Source organism: Rhinopithecus bieti, unplaced genomic scaffold (assembly GCF_001698545.2).
Source record: "Rhinopithecus bieti isolate Rb0 unplaced genomic scaffold, ASM169854v2 scaffold_70066, whole genome shotgun sequence".
Classification (NCBI taxonomy): domain Eukaryota; kingdom Metazoa; phylum Chordata; class Mammalia; order Primates; family Cercopithecidae; genus Rhinopithecus; species Rhinopithecus bieti.
This window is the reverse complement of record NW_016826556.1, coordinates 236,994-252,514: the sequence shown is the minus strand read 5'-3', so window position 1 is coordinate 252,514 and position 15,521 is coordinate 236,994. Positions and strand designations below refer to the sequence as shown.

The 15,521-nt window shown below is 37.4% G+C and overlaps 1 protein-coding gene across 1 annotated transcript in view; it reads left to right on the top strand.

Moving 5' to 3' along the window:
• ROS1 (ROS proto-oncogene 1, receptor tyrosine kinase) overlaps window positions 1–13,536 on the top strand; it is a 138,989-nt gene extending 125,453 nt beyond the window's left edge. The window contains exons 43-44 of the mRNA XM_017863458.1: window positions 95–258; window positions 12,620–13,536. Coding sequence (XP_017718947.1) covers window positions 95–258; window positions 12,620–12,930 — 475 coding nt within the window. The 3' untranslated portion in view covers window positions 12,931–13,536. The remainder of the gene's footprint in view (window positions 1–94; window positions 259–12,619) is intronic.
• The last annotated feature ends 1,985 nt before the right edge of the window (window positions 13,537–15,521 follow it).

Below are 15,521 nucleotides of genomic sequence, written 5' to 3'. Positions count from 1 at the left end.
CTTGGATTCTTTCCTTTCTAAAATGACCCTACCTGGGTTATCAGTAATTATATCCAATTGCTATTTACTTTCCCATCTTTCCCTGCATATTTAGGTGGAATTTAATGACCCAATGCTGGGCTCAAGAACCTGACCAAAGGCCTACTTTTCATAGAATTCAGGACCAACTTCAGTTATTCAGAAATTTTTTCTTAAATAGCATTTATCAGTGCAGAGATGAAGCAAACACCAGTGGAGTCATAAATGAAAGCTTTGAAGGTAAGTTTGATTCTTCAGAATATTCTAGTTTTCTCTGCACTGTGAGCTGAACAAGGTTAAAATGGAATGTACACAGAAAGCATTTTGGGGTAGGCAAAAAGAATAATATGCTGGCACCTTTGTTATCATAATTAAGTGTTTATTGCATTCCTCTGTGAAAATTATTTGTATTATGCACTAAATTGAAAAAATAAAGGATAGTGCTATGGCCCCTGGATTTATAATCTAAGATAGTAAGGAGGAGAATTAACATGTTAGACTATATTTTCATAAGGTCTGTTCTCCTCTTCTCCCCCTACACACCAGTTTGGACCTTGAGTACAGAGTTAATTACAGACTCTGCTTATGGTACATTATCATCATTGGCCTATGCAGAGCTCCTATCTTGTTTGTTTGTTTAGCCATTTTATCCCCATATTCCTCTCCTCTTCAACTTCCTCCCTCCCCGTCAGGCAACCATTCTAATGTCTTTAGTGTGTATCTTTTCATTTGTATGTTTTCCTGCAAAATGTGTATTGTTTTTTGTGAAATGAATGCATTTTTCTTTCCGTTTTCGTTAAGCACTGTATTTTTAAGGTCTCTCCATGTTGCTATGTATATATCTAATCCTTTGCTTCTTACTGATGAGTAATTTTGCTGTGATTATTGTAGTGGATCAGGTCTTGCTAAGATCTAGTCTGATTCTATGACTTTAGTGTTTGGTGATTAAGATAATAATATTTTGGGCCGGGCACGGTGGCTCAAGCCTGTAATCCCAGTACTTTGGGAGGCCGAGGCAGGTGGATCATGAGGTCAGGAGCTTGAGAGCATCCTGGCTAACACAGTGAAACCCCATCTCTACTAAAAATACAAAAAAAAAAAGAAAAGAAAAGAAAAGAAAAAAAAAGAAAAATTAGCCTGTCGTGGTGGCGGGTGCCTGTAGTTCCAGCTACTCGGGAGGCTGAGGCAGGAGAATGGCGTGAACCCGGGAGGCAGATGGCACCACTGCACTCCAGCCTGGGTGACAGAGTGAGACTCCGTCTCAAAAAATAAAATAAAATAAAATAAATGAATAAATTCTGGAACCATTCTACTATGATGGACAGACTAAGCCTTTTAGTTAAATGTAAACAGACTTAAAATACAGTAGTCACTTAATTCATTTCTAAAGTCACATTTACTGTATGTGTGCCTAATTGGCTGCAGAAAAATGAATTTAAAATATTTCTCCTTCAGCTGATCTAGAGCTTCTTGTTATTAAAAGTTTGCCAGGCCCTTTGTTTATTTAAATGCAGATGTCCTTGCTTACAAACCAAACTGGCAAGATGGATCACAACTTAGAATCTCTCAGAAATTAGGCTTCTTGCTATTTGCAGTGACTGACTATAAGACTGAGTGCAGGAGACACCTTTACCTTGAGAGCTTACACAGCTACTTGCACATCTTTATTAAAGAATGGTCCTCTCCTATCAGGGAAGGTCATCCTCTTCAACCAAGTTTTCAACTTGAGGAGGGCTACACGTGGAACAGTGGAGAAAGGGGACAGCCGTGTAGCCAGACATCAGCTGAATCAACTCTGGTGATCAGTGGGTGGCAATGATGAAGCCAGATCACCTTCACATGAGACCTTCACCTCGAGTGATGCACTTGACTAATAGCAGATAAAAAGAAGAAGCCCATGGACAGACATCTACTTGTCTATACATCTTACTACATATTTTGGGTGACTTTGGATCCATTATATGAGCATAAAACTCTGATCATGTAACTTCTTTAACACAAACTGCTAAGCGATAGATTGGAAAGGGTTGCACATGCCTTGGCCATATGTCATAACCCTCATTAGAGTAAACCTTGTTAATAGTCTCACATTGTTTCTACTCACTATCACCCTGGACAGAGCTGATTCTAAGAATGCCAATAGCAGAACACTTGGGTATTATAACTGGCACAGCAACTCCATCCTTTGGGGGGCTCTACATATATACTTGCCTATATGAATAGGCAAACATACCTTTAAGCCATTCTAGACACTATTAAGGCCTTGTCATTTTCTAAGCATTTACTTAATGAGACATTTCTCTGAATAAAATGTTCATAATTAAAAAAATTATTTCAACAGATACTGATTTGGGGGCAAGGCATAGTGTAAGCACCTGTATTTAATGCGATAATTGCCTCCAGTTTCATCCATGTTGCTACAAAATACATGATTAGATTCCTTTTTAGTGGCTGAATAGTATTTCATTGTCTATACCACATTTTCATTATCCAGTCATCCATAGATAGACACTAGGTTGATCCCATACCTTTGCTATTATGAGTAGTACTGTGATAAATATATGAGTGTAAGTATGTTTTTGATATAATGATTTCTTTTCCTTTGGGTAGATACCTAGTAATGGAATTGCTGGATTGGTTGCTAGATTGTATTTTAGCTTTTTGAGAAATCTCCATACTGTTTCCCATAAAAGTTGTATTAATTTACATTCCCACCAAAAGTATGTAAGTGTTCCTCTTTGTCTGCATCTTCGCCAATATCTATTATTTTTGACTTTTAATAGTAGCCATTCTGACTGGGGGAGGATGATATCTTATTATTTTAATTTGCATTTCTCTGATGATTAGGGATGTTGGGCATTTTTCTATATACCTGTTGATCAGTTGTATGTCTTCTTTTGATAAAACATCTATTCACATATTTTGCCCACTTTTTTTTTTTTTTTTTTTGAGACGGAGTCTCGCTCTGTCGCCCAGGCTGGAGTGCAGTGGCCGGATCTCAGCTCACTGCAAGCTCCGCCTCCCGGGTTTACGCCATTCTCCTGCCCCAGCCTCCTGAGTAGCTGGGACTACAGGCGCCCGCCACCACGCCCGTTTGCCCACTTTTTAATGGTATTATTTGCTCATTTGTTGTTGAGTGCTTGAATTCCTTGTATATTCTGGATATTAGACCCCTGTTGAGTGAATATTTTGCAAATATTTTCTCCCATTCTGCAGATTGTCTCTTTATTCCATTGATTATTTCTTTTTCTGCACAAGCTTTTTAGCTTAATTAAGTCACATTTGTCTATTTTTGTTCATGTTGCCTGTGCTTTCAGTGTCTAAGTCATGAATTCTTTGCCTAGACCAATATCCAGAAGAGTTTTCCTTAGGCTTTCTTCTAGTATTTTCACAGTTTCATGTATTACATGTAAGTCTTCTAATTCATCCTAAATTAAGTTTTGTATATGGTGAGGGTAAGGGTCCAGTTTCATTTTTCTGCATATATCCAATTTTCCTGGCACCATTTATTGAAAGGGGTGTTTTTCTCCCCAGTGTGTGTTCTTGTTGACTTTGCCAAAGATCAGTTGACTGTAAATATGTGGCTTTATTTCTGGATTCTGGATTCTGTTTCATTAAACTATATGTTTATTTTTATATCAGTACCATACTGTTTGATTACTATAGCCATGTAGTATTATTTGTTTTTTTAAAATTTATTTTTGGCCAGGCGTGGTGGTTCATGCAGGTAATCCCAGCACTTTGGGAGGCCAAGGTGGGCAGATCACGAGGTCAGGAGATTGAGACCATCCTGGCTGACACGGTGAAACCCCATCTCTACTAAAAGTACAAAGAAAAAAAAAAAAAATAGCTGGGCATGGCGACAGGCGCCTGTAGTCCCAGCTACTCGAGAGGCTGAGGCAGGAAAATGGCGTGAACCCGGGAGGCAGAACTTGCAGTGAGCCAAGAGTGCACCACTGCACTCCAGCCTGGGCAACAGAGCGAGACTCTGTCTCAAAAAAAAAATTATTTTTAATTTTTGTGGGTACATAGTAGATGTATATATTTATAGGACACATGAGATGTTTTGATACAGGCATGTAATGTGTAATAATCACATCATAGAGAATGGAGTATCCACCCTCAAGCATTTATCCTTTGTGTTACAAACCAATTTTTTACTTTTAGTTATTTTAAAATGTACAATTAAATTATTATTGACTATAGTTACCCTATTGTGGTATCAGATATTTAGTCTTATTCATTCTTTCTCTTTTTTGTACCCAATAACCATCCCCAACTCCCACCCTGTCCCTTACTACCCTTCCCAGCTTCTGGTAACCGTCCTTCTACTCTCTGTCTTCATGGGTTCAATTGTTATGATTTTTATATTTCACAAATAAGTGAGAACACGAGATATTTATCTTTCCGTGCCTGGCTTATTTCACTTAATATAATGATCTCCAGTTCCATCCACATTCTTGCAAATGACAGGATCTCATTGTTTTTATGGCTAAATAGTACTCCACTGTACTATATGCATATACCATATTTTCTTTATCCATTTATCTTTTTTTTTTTTTTTGAGACAGTCTCACTCTGTCGCTCAGACTGGAAAGCAATGGCATGATCTCGGCTCAGTGGAACCTGCCCCTTTCAGTTTCAAGCGATTCTCATGCCTCAGCATTCCAAGTAGCTGGGACTACAGGCACACACCACCATACCTGGCTAACTTTTGTATTTTTTTTAGTGGAGACTGGGTTTCGCCATGTTGGCCAGGCTGGTCTAGAACTCCTGACCTCAAGTAATCTGCCCACCTCAGCCTCCCAAAGTGCTGGGATTACAGGCGTGAGCCACTGCGCCTGGCCTGTCCATTTATCTACAGATGGACACCTAGGTTGTTTCCAAATCTTAGCTATTGTAAACAGCGCTGCAGTAAACACAGGAGTGCAGATATCTCTTTGATGTACTGATTTTCTTTCTTTTGGGCATCTGTCCAGCAGTGGGGTTGCTGAATCAAATGGTAGATCTATTTTCGTTTTTTGAGGAACCTCCAAACTGTTCTTTATAGCGGTCGTACTAATTTACATTCCCACCAACAGTGTATGAGGATTCCCTTTCTCCACATCCTTGCTAGCATTTGCTGTTGCCTGTCTTTTCAATGTAAGCCATTTTAACTTGACTGAGCTGATATCTCAATGTAGTTTTGGTTTGCATTTCTCTGATGATCAATGATGTTGAGCATTTTTTCACATGCTGTTTGCCATTTGTATTTCTTTTTATTAGAAATGTCTATTCACGATTTCAGGAAGCTCTGGGACATAAGGGCTGACCCTAGTTTTCTGGTACCTATCTCTGGGGTGATTAGCACAGGTAAATAGTGGTATGGAGAGTAAGAGCTTAAAAAAGGAGGTGGTTGGGGTGTGGGGTCTGGATTGGTTGATCTGCATTTGAAAAGTACATTTCAAGGCCAGTTGTTTATTAGCTCTAGGAATGGGCAAACACTGAGAGGGGCTGTGCTTCTAGGGTCAGCAAAACACCAGAATGTCAAAACATCAGAATAAAAAAATAAAAGATATGGTTAATATTAATATGTTCATTCAAAGTGTAGAAACAATCTGCCAAGAATGAGAATAAGCCCAGTACTATTATAAGAAAAACTGAGTACTTTTTCTTTTTTTCTTTTATTTTTTATTGGCCACTGGGAAATACTATTTGGCAAAGTACTTGTTCAGGTCTCTTGACCACTTTTCTATTTGGTTGTCATTTACTTATTATTAAATAAAGTTTTGTATATTCTAGATATATAAAAAAAGAAGTGTCTATTCAAATCTTTTGACCATTTTTTGATCAGACTATTACCTTTTATCCTCTTGAGTTATTTGAGCTCTTTATGTATTCTGGTTATTAACCCCTTGTCAGATAGGTAGTTTGCAAACATTTTCTTCCATTCTGTGGATTGTCTCTTCATTTTGTTGATTGTTTCCTTTGCTGTGAAGAAGCTTTTTAAATTTGATGTGATCCCATTTGTCCATTTTTGCTTTGACTGCCTGTGCTTATGGGGTGTTGCTCAAGAAATTTTTGCCCCAACCAATGTCCTGGAGATTTTCCCCAGTGTTTTCCTGTAGTATTTTCATGGTTTGAAGTCTTAGATTCAAATCTTTAATGCATTTTTAGATTTTTGTATATGTAGAGAGATAGGGGTCTAGTTTTATTCTTCTGTATATGGATGTCCAGTTTTCCCAGCAGCATTTATTGAAGAGACTATCTTTTCCTTAGTCCACGTTCTTGGCATCTTTGTAAAAAATGATTTCACTGTAGGCGTGGGAATTTATTTCTGTGTCCTTTATTCTGTTCTTTTTTTATGGCTAAATAGTATTCCATTTTGTATATGTACCTTTGGTCTATGTGTCAGATTTTATGCCAGTACCATGCTGTTTTGGTTACTGTAGGTCTGTAGTATAATTTGAATCCAGTAATGTGATTCTTACAGTTTTGTTCCTTTTGCTTAGGATAGCTTTGGCTATTCTGAGTCTTTTGTGGTTCTCCATCTGTGAAGAATGTCATTGGTATTTTGATAGGGATTGCATTGAATATGTAGATTATTTTGGGCAGTATGGTCATGTTTAACAATATTGATTCTTCCAATCCTTGAGCGTGGAATATTTTTCCATTTGTTTGTACCTCCTACAATTTCTTTCATCAGTGTTTTGTAGTTTCCCTTGTGAAGAATTTTCATCTCCTTGGTTAACATATTCCTAGTTATTTCATTCTTTTTGTGGCTCTTGTAAGTGGCATTGCCTTCTTGATTTAATTCTCAGCTAGATTATTTTTGGTATATAGAAATGCACTGAATTTTGTACATTGATTTTGTATCCTGAAACTTTACTGAATTTATTTATCAAATCTCAAGAGTTTCAATGATAAGAGCACGCTAATATCCCTGATGAACACAGATGCAAAAATTCTCAACAAAATACTGGCAAGCCAAATCCAAGAGCACATGGAAAGGATAGTATACTATGATCAAGTAAGATTTATCTCAGGGATGCAAGGGTAGTTCAACATATGTGTATATGTTGAAGATACATTTTGTGGAATCTTTAGGTTTTTCTAGATATAAGATAGTATCATCTGTGAATGCCTTTTATGAAATGCCTTTTTTTTTTCTTTCCCCTGCCTGGTTGCTCTGGCTAGGACTTACAGGCCTATGTTGAATAAGAGTGGTGAAAGTGGCCATCCTTGTCTTGTTGCAGTTATTAGAGAAAATGTTTTCAACTTTCCCCTATTTAGTACAATGTTGGCTGTGGATTTGTCATATATAGCCTTTATTATTTTGAAATATGTTCCTTCCATGCCTAATTTGTTGAGAGCTTTTATTATGAAAGCATGCTAAATTTTATCAAATGCCTTTTCTGTATCTGCTGATATGATCGTATGGTTTTTGTCTTTCATTCTGTTGATGTAATGTATCATGTGTCTTCAACATATACACATATGTTGAACTATCCTTGCATACCTGGGATAAATCTTACTTGATCATAGTGTACTATCTTTTTCATGTGCTCTTGGGTTTGGTTTGCCAGTATTTTGTTGAGAATTTTTGCATCTGTGTTCATCAGGGAAATTAGTGTGCTCTTATCATTGAAAGCAACAAACAAGCCTCAACATTTTTGACCGATAAGGCTCAAATTCTTTGTGATTATAATTTTATAGACTTTGTTAATTAACACAATCATGAACTTCTTAAATGTTTAAAATAATTTTATGTTATTTTACAACAACCATAAAATGACTCCTGATTCCTTTCTATTTTCTTGTAACTTTTCCAGTAATTAATCTCAATAACTGTTCTTGCTATATTATTTTATAACTGTATCTACATTTTAAAGATCTTTATTGTAAAAGTAATTTATGTTTGTCATAAAAAATATAAAATTTTTTAAGCAGTCTAAAAAGTAAAAGTTTCCTAATTCATCCTTATCTCACTCCCCAGCGCTAGCCACAGCTAACAATTTGGTTATATATTTGTAGATATTGTATGTGCATATATAGCCATTTATGGAAATGCTCATTTATGTATGTTTGCATATATACTATCTGAATTCAGATATTAAATTTAGGTAATCTAAAGGAATTGGTGGGCTGTAGATTCTCTAGTAGGTTCTCCAGCATTTTTTTCTTACAAATAGGCTTATTTTTAAGGATTTGGTGAGAAGATGATTTTGTATTACATCTTCTGCCAGAATCCAGGAGAATTAGCATTCTATGTTGTTATAGATAAGAAATCCATGTTCTGTGGGAGTCCAGAGGAAGGATGCCAAGTCTACACTATGGTGGAGGGACAGTCAAGAAAAGCCAGGGAGAGGAGGTTACGTCTAAGCTGAGACCTACTTAGAAGCTGAGATATGAAAAAAAGAAGCTGAGGTATCCTGTGTATTTCAGGATAAAAGGAGCAGCATGTAGAAAAGCAGGGAATAATAGGGAATGAGATATTCATAGAACTACACTTAGTTTATTATACATGAGAATGTGGCAAGTGATAAAATTGGAGGGTTATTGGTCACATTAATCAAAAGTAAGGTATGAAAAATAATGAAAGCTGAATTAATGAATGGTAACAGGTGTAGAGAGAACAAAAGAGAGTCTGGAGTTACCATAGAGGTAGATGCTATTGGACTTGGCAACTAAGTGGGTGAAAAAGAGAAAGGAGAAAGTTGGTAAAAACCAACACTATTCCTGGAGATGAGGAACATAGGAAGAGGAACAGTTTTGCATATGTTTGGTTTGAGTTGGCTGTGGCATATCTAAGTGGGTAAGTCCAGGACACAGTCAAGATATGGGGTCATACTCAGTTGAAAGATCTGTCCTGTAAATATAGGTGGTTGAATTCCAGGGTGCAGATGAAGTCACTAAATTAGAGTGTATGAAATAAGAAGAGAGTGAAAAGTGGATGGAACCCAGAGAACAGCCAGTATAGGAGGGGCTTACAAAGATGGTGGACATTGGGAGGAGCAGCCAGAAAGGGAAGAGGAAAGCCATAGTGAGTGTTGTTATAGAAACCCAGAAAAGAGAGACTTAGAGAGAGTGAACAAATGCTGCAGAGAGGTAAAGCAATCCAGAAGGTTGCACAGATTTTGCAGTTGACTCATATTCTAAAATTCAACTCTTTGCTCCTGGAATCCTTTCCTTGTAATGTACAAAGACATATTATAAAAGTCACAGAGGGCCAGGCACAGTGGCTCACGCCTGTAATCCCAGCACTTTGGGAGGCGGATCACGAGGTCAGGAGATCCAGACCATCCTGGCTAACGTAGTGAAACCCCATCTCTACTAAAAAATAGAAAAAATTAGCCAGTCATGGTGGCAGGCGCCTGTAGTCCCAGTTACTCGGGAGGCTGAGGCAGGAGAATGGCGTGAATCCAGGAGGCGGAGCTTGCAGTGAGCCGAGATCGCGCCACTGCACTCCAGCCTGGGCGACAGAGCAAGACTCCATCTAAAAAAAAAAAAAAGGATCACAGAGGCTGCCATAATGGGTATTATCAGGCCTGAGAGCTTAGCTTCACCTTAGGTTCTACTTGAAGTCTCCACAGACCCTTGAGAAAATCTTTTCACGATTTTGCATTGCATAGTTCATCTATGAGGCTGAGATAGGTAATAAACAATGGTCACACTCAATATAAAGAATAAAATACCTCTGTGAAAGGCTTTTAATTAGAATAGTAGCTAATTTTATTTTAGTACTTTTCCATGTGCCACTCACTGTGCTATGTAGATTAACTCATTAAATCTTTACAAAAGTCTTATGAAGTGGGTATTACTGTATCACGATTTTACAGATGAGAAAACTGAGGTTTAGTAACTTGCTCATAATCATACTGCTGAGATAGGGCTAGAATTTGTCTACATTGTTGAGCCTTTCCTCTCAGCCTTCACAAATCCCTGGCTGTAGCAGGGAAATGACCCACACAATCTCCCCAATTATGTTATCAATAGTGTACTGCACAGCTAGGTATAATGAAAGCAGTGATTACTTATGACCTGCTAGAAAATATTCACCATTTTTTAGGATTATACCAAATCTATTTAGGTACCAACTTGTTGGCAGAAAGAATTAAAATTCTAAATAATATTCATAACAATAGAGAAGCAGACAAATATTAAAAGTAATGATGCAGGAAGAATTTAACAGGGAATATCATCAAACTATTACAATTTAGAAAGAAGCATTTCTGGGCCATGACAGAAATAAAATTTTAGGAAAAGAGAAATTGCTATTCTATTATTTACAATGAATGTAAATCCTGAAGATAAGGAATGAAAAGAGATGTGGAAATCACTAAATTCATAATTGAGTTTGTGACTGAACAAGAGAGGCAAGGAAAAGAGAAGAAATTGAACTAAAGCAGAGTTTGCATATCTGCAAAGGATAGAAATAGTGGAACAGACCCTTCAAGGCAAACCTAAACTTAATTATATTTTCAATAAAAAAGAATGTGTTTAATAATAGCTTACTGCTTTGTGGACTGGTGGGCATATTTAGCAAAGCAATAAAATGACTATCTTCATTGTTGTTGTTGGAGATATGTAAGTAGATAAGAAAAGCTATTGAAAGGACTTTTTTTAAGCAAAAAAGTGGGGGTGCTTAGGAAAACAGGGAGCAATAATACCATGCCTATCCTATGGTCCTACTGACCTAATGGGGTGGAAAGGGGATAGAGAGAGAAGATTAGTAACATATCTGGGCATCTAGTAAAAATATCCCAGTGACTTCATCCAAACATTTGTGTAAACATCACCTCATCAGTCCCAGAGAGTTCTACAGGAAACAAATCTAAATGCTCCTCTGCTGTTCTAAACATAGCCAGTCAGCCGGCATATGTCTAGTCTGTAAATACCCCGTCTTACTTGGAAGTCTTTATTTTAATATTTCTCTCTTAAAGAGGTTGCCCAGTGCATGCTATCTTTGTTCAGGATACCTGCTTTAAGATCTGACCCATAGACTACTTATTAAATAATTTTTAAACAAAAACAAACAAATAAGACAACCTATCTCTTCTATCGCAATCTCTTGTAAGCTCTTTTTGCAACAAGAAGATGTACTAATTGCTGAAAGCTTGCCAGGGTCAAGTTACTAAATATTGCTACAAGTACTATAAACCAATAAAGTAGTTAGCTAATGATTTTTCTTTGACACGTGACAACAGAATTTGCAAAATAATTTATTTGCCTCATATAAAATATTATTTTCAGACAACTCAACAAGCAGAAAGTTTAAAAAATCAAAATCATTTTTTAGTAGGAAGTTTTCCAATATGCTCATTCATGGATTAAAGGTATGACAATGAAATAGCTGATATGAGTGGGTAGACTATATTGTAGATTTAAGTTTTTGTTGAAATTTTAAACTTTCCTTTAGCCTGATTTCTTTAAGCCTGTTAAGAACCTCCTACTTTCCCCAATTATTGGATTAGTGTACTACTTAAAGTTAAATATCTTATTTTTTCCTAACATTTAAAAACATTTTCCATTGCTATTATTACATACACCAAGTTATTCTTATGGGCATCTTAATGGCTATTAGTGCATATTGGCAATAATCGTAATAGTTGAATACCTTCCACAGGTGTTGAACACCTTCCACAGGTGTTCAACACCCAGGTACTAACCAAACTTGGCATCTGATAAAGTTCTTTCTATTAGGGAGATAATTTTACAACACATCTAACTATTCATGTGTTTTGAACTATGCTATAATGATGTTTGAACAATGAAGAGGAAAATTAGATGATACCAATGAGCCTGTGAACCTGTAGCTTGGCTATATTGTTCTTCAGCAGTTTGGGGGGTCCACACAAAGGAAATTCATACCTAATGATATGGGAAGAAGGGATGTAGTTCATATGCTCTTATAAAATAAGCTTTGTAGTTCAGTTAAACTTAATAAATAGGTAGATCCATTAAATTTTATTGGGAAAAATAGGTACGCTGGTACCTCCCTTAGTCTTTTTAAATTATGTTATTTTCCTCATATTTCAATTTAAGTTCATTACAAATACATCAGACCTGGGTGTGAGTCAGGGCTGAATGTAGAAATGTTGTTTCATTCATTGCTATATCCATCAATAACTAGAACACAGGCTTGGAATGTAGTAGTCATCAGTAAATGTTATATTAAGCAATTAATTTAGCAAAATTACTAAATCTAAAAAAAACCAATCTTTAAAAGTAGATATTTCAGTTGCTGTGGAAGTATGAAAAGTAAATAGACCAAAAGGGCCCTCTTAGGGCCAATTAAGTCCTATCACAAAAACCATGACTTGCTCCGCTTATTAAGGCAGAGTTAATCACCCCTGTGCTCCTACTACATTTTAAAATATTCCTTTATTAAAGTGCATGTCACCTTCTGTAGTAATTGATCTGCTTCCCTACTAGACTGCAGCAGCCTCAAGGACAAGAAGCATGTTTTATTTATCTTTGTATTCCCAACACTTAGTAGTCCTCATAAACGTTTGCTGAACAAATGTATAAGGTTGGTGTTGCTATAATTCTGATATAACCTGTATATTATTACAGTAAATACTTAAATACATGCTAGAATAACATTCATATTTTTTCACAGGTGAAGATGGCGATGTGATTTGTTTGAATTCAGATGACATTATGCCAGTTGCTTTAATGGAAACCAAGAACCGAGAAGGGTTAAACTATATGGTACTTGCTACAGAATGCAGCCAAGGTGAAGAAAAGTCTGAGGGTCCCCTAGGCTCCCAGGAATCTAAATCTTGTGGTCTGAGGAAAGAAGAGAAGGAACCACATGCAGACAAAGATTTCTGCCAAGAAAAACAAGTGGCTTACTGCCCTCCTGGCAAGCCTGAAGGCCTGAACTATGCCTGTCTCACTCACACTGGATATGGAGATGGGTCTGATTAATAGCTTTGTTTGGGAAATACAGAGATGAGATAAACACTCTCATTCAGTAGTTACTGAAAGAAAACGCTACTAGAATGATAAATGAAATGGAGGTCTATAACTCCAAATAAACAGTGCAACATTCCTGGGTTCTTATCTTGGTTCTGAGAGCCATTTGGTTTCAGTTGTAGCAATCCCCATATCAGCTGCCTGACTTTCAGTAGAATTATGAGATGAACACTAAGCATGTGGAAAGCTTAGGAAGACTCAGAAGTCTGGAAGGGAAACACTGCTCTCTCTCTCCCTTGAGGTGCTTTAGACTCTTACCCACCTTTCAGTTTGGGCTGTAATAAAATTATCTTGGCCACATGTTTAGAGACAGAATAGGTGTGTTCAGGGATCTGAAGAAGAGGCTAAGTAGTAGGCTCAGGGGGTCAATTGAACTACAGATAATCTCAAATGGGACTGAGGAAATGAGAAATAATTCAACACATACAGAAGAAACCAGCACCTGTGACATGAGAAATCACTTGGAAAGCTATTACTGCAATGATATATATTATCTTTTTCTTATTTTTTATTTTTTTATTTTTGAGACAGAGTCTCGCTGTGTTGCCCAGGCTGGAGTTCAAAGGCACGATCTCGGCTCACTGCAACCTCCGCCTCCTGGGATCAAGCAATTCTGGTGCCTCAGCCTCCTAAGTAGCTGGGATTACAGACGTGTGCCACCACACCCAGCTAATTTTTGTATTTTTAGTAGAGACGAGGTCTCACCATATTGGCCAGGCTGGTCTAGAACTCCTGACCTCATGATCCACCCACCTTGGCCTCCCAAAATGCTGGGATTGCAGGTGTAAGCCACCGCGCCTGGCCAATATATATTGTCTTTAATCACTACTGTAAAATATTTTGTATTTTTGAGGCTTACAACAGTAGATTCAGTCATATTGAAAATAAGACTATGAAGATCATTAAGTTCTGAAGTTTTGCATCCTGTAATCTTCAGTTGTATAAAAAATCACTCTGACTTGTGTGCTATTATGGAAATTAACTAGTATAAAGATTGCTATTTGCCATATCTATTTTATACATAAAATACTTGATTACATTTTATATCGAATGATGCTTAAAATTAAATATGTGATTATACAATATTAATTCAAGCTGTGTGATTTTTAACAGCCACATGAAAAAATAAATACCTAAATGAGAGCTATTATTAAAAAAAACTGTTCAGCAAAACACCTTAACTTAAAACCAATATATATATTTTGCAGTTGTCCATTTAAATCTTAAAGCTATAACTGCTCTAACAGCAACACCAATGAAGCCATTCTCTGTGTTATTCAGTTGCAGTATTTAGGAAGTTTGCTAGATATAGAGAAGAACATTTTGATTATAGCATTTGCTAAAATCTGTTGGGAAGAAGATCATGTATCCACTTCCACCTTGGATAATTCAGTTAATCTTTTAATTTGCCTACTACCTGAGAGCCTGCACAGATGATTGGGAAGGAACACAGAGAAGTGAATGTGTTAGTTCTATGGTGAACAGCCCCCAAGTTAAAGTCCACGATTTGTGGTCACTCTGCCACATCTGATATTCTGCTGAATAAGGCAGGATATTTTGTTTCTGATCTTCTCACCCTCTAATGGGCATTTGCCATTCTTTTTCTATGCCATGGTATGAAGCCCCTTCCTGTGCTGGGTAATTACTCTGCCTTTATAATCTGGGTGGGAACTGTGTTCCATTCACTTCCCCAGTGCCTCTTGCAGCAAGAAGGCAGGCATGTGACCCAGCTCTCACCACTAAGACCCACCCACCTGCTCCAGGCTTCTAATTGAGACCTACGGATGTAAAGAATCAGAGACCATGGGAAGTCTTCTCTGGTGATGGTGCCAACTGCAATAGTCTGTGTGTTAGTCCATTTTCATACTGCTATGAAGAAATACCTGAGACTGGGTAATTTATAAAGAAAAAGAGGTTTAATGGAATCACAGTTCCACATGGCTGGTGAGGCCTCACAGTCATGGTGGAAGATGAAGGAGGAGTAAAGGCATGTCTTACATGGCAGCAGGCAAGAGAGCATGTGCAACGGAACTACCCTTTATAAAACCAGCAGATTTCCTGAGACTTATTCACTGTCACAAGAACAGCACAGGAAAACCCATCCTGATTCAATTACCTCCCACTGGATCCCTCCCACACACATGGGGATTATGACAGCTACAATTCAAGATAAGATTTGGGTGGGAACACAACCAACCCATATCAGTCTGGCTCCTGGCACAAAGGGGACACTGGTGCTAGAGGTGGCATCTAGAGTCCAAGGCCAGGAGAGTCAGCAGAGCTAGTCTGGAGCCTGGTGCCTCAGATAGCTTGGGCAGCCAGGGTAGACCCATTCTGCTGTCTGCTCTCAAGTCCTCTCCAAGGTTCTAAGAGTTATCTCCATATCCTTTTAATAAACACTTTCCTTTTAAACCAGCCAGAGTCAGTTTCTGTTGCTTGCAGTAAGGTTTTTGCTCTGACAGTGGCATGGACCTTTAACTTTGGAAGATACAAAAAGACATCAAAAGTGTATAGAAGAATTAGATTTGCAGTATAATACATTT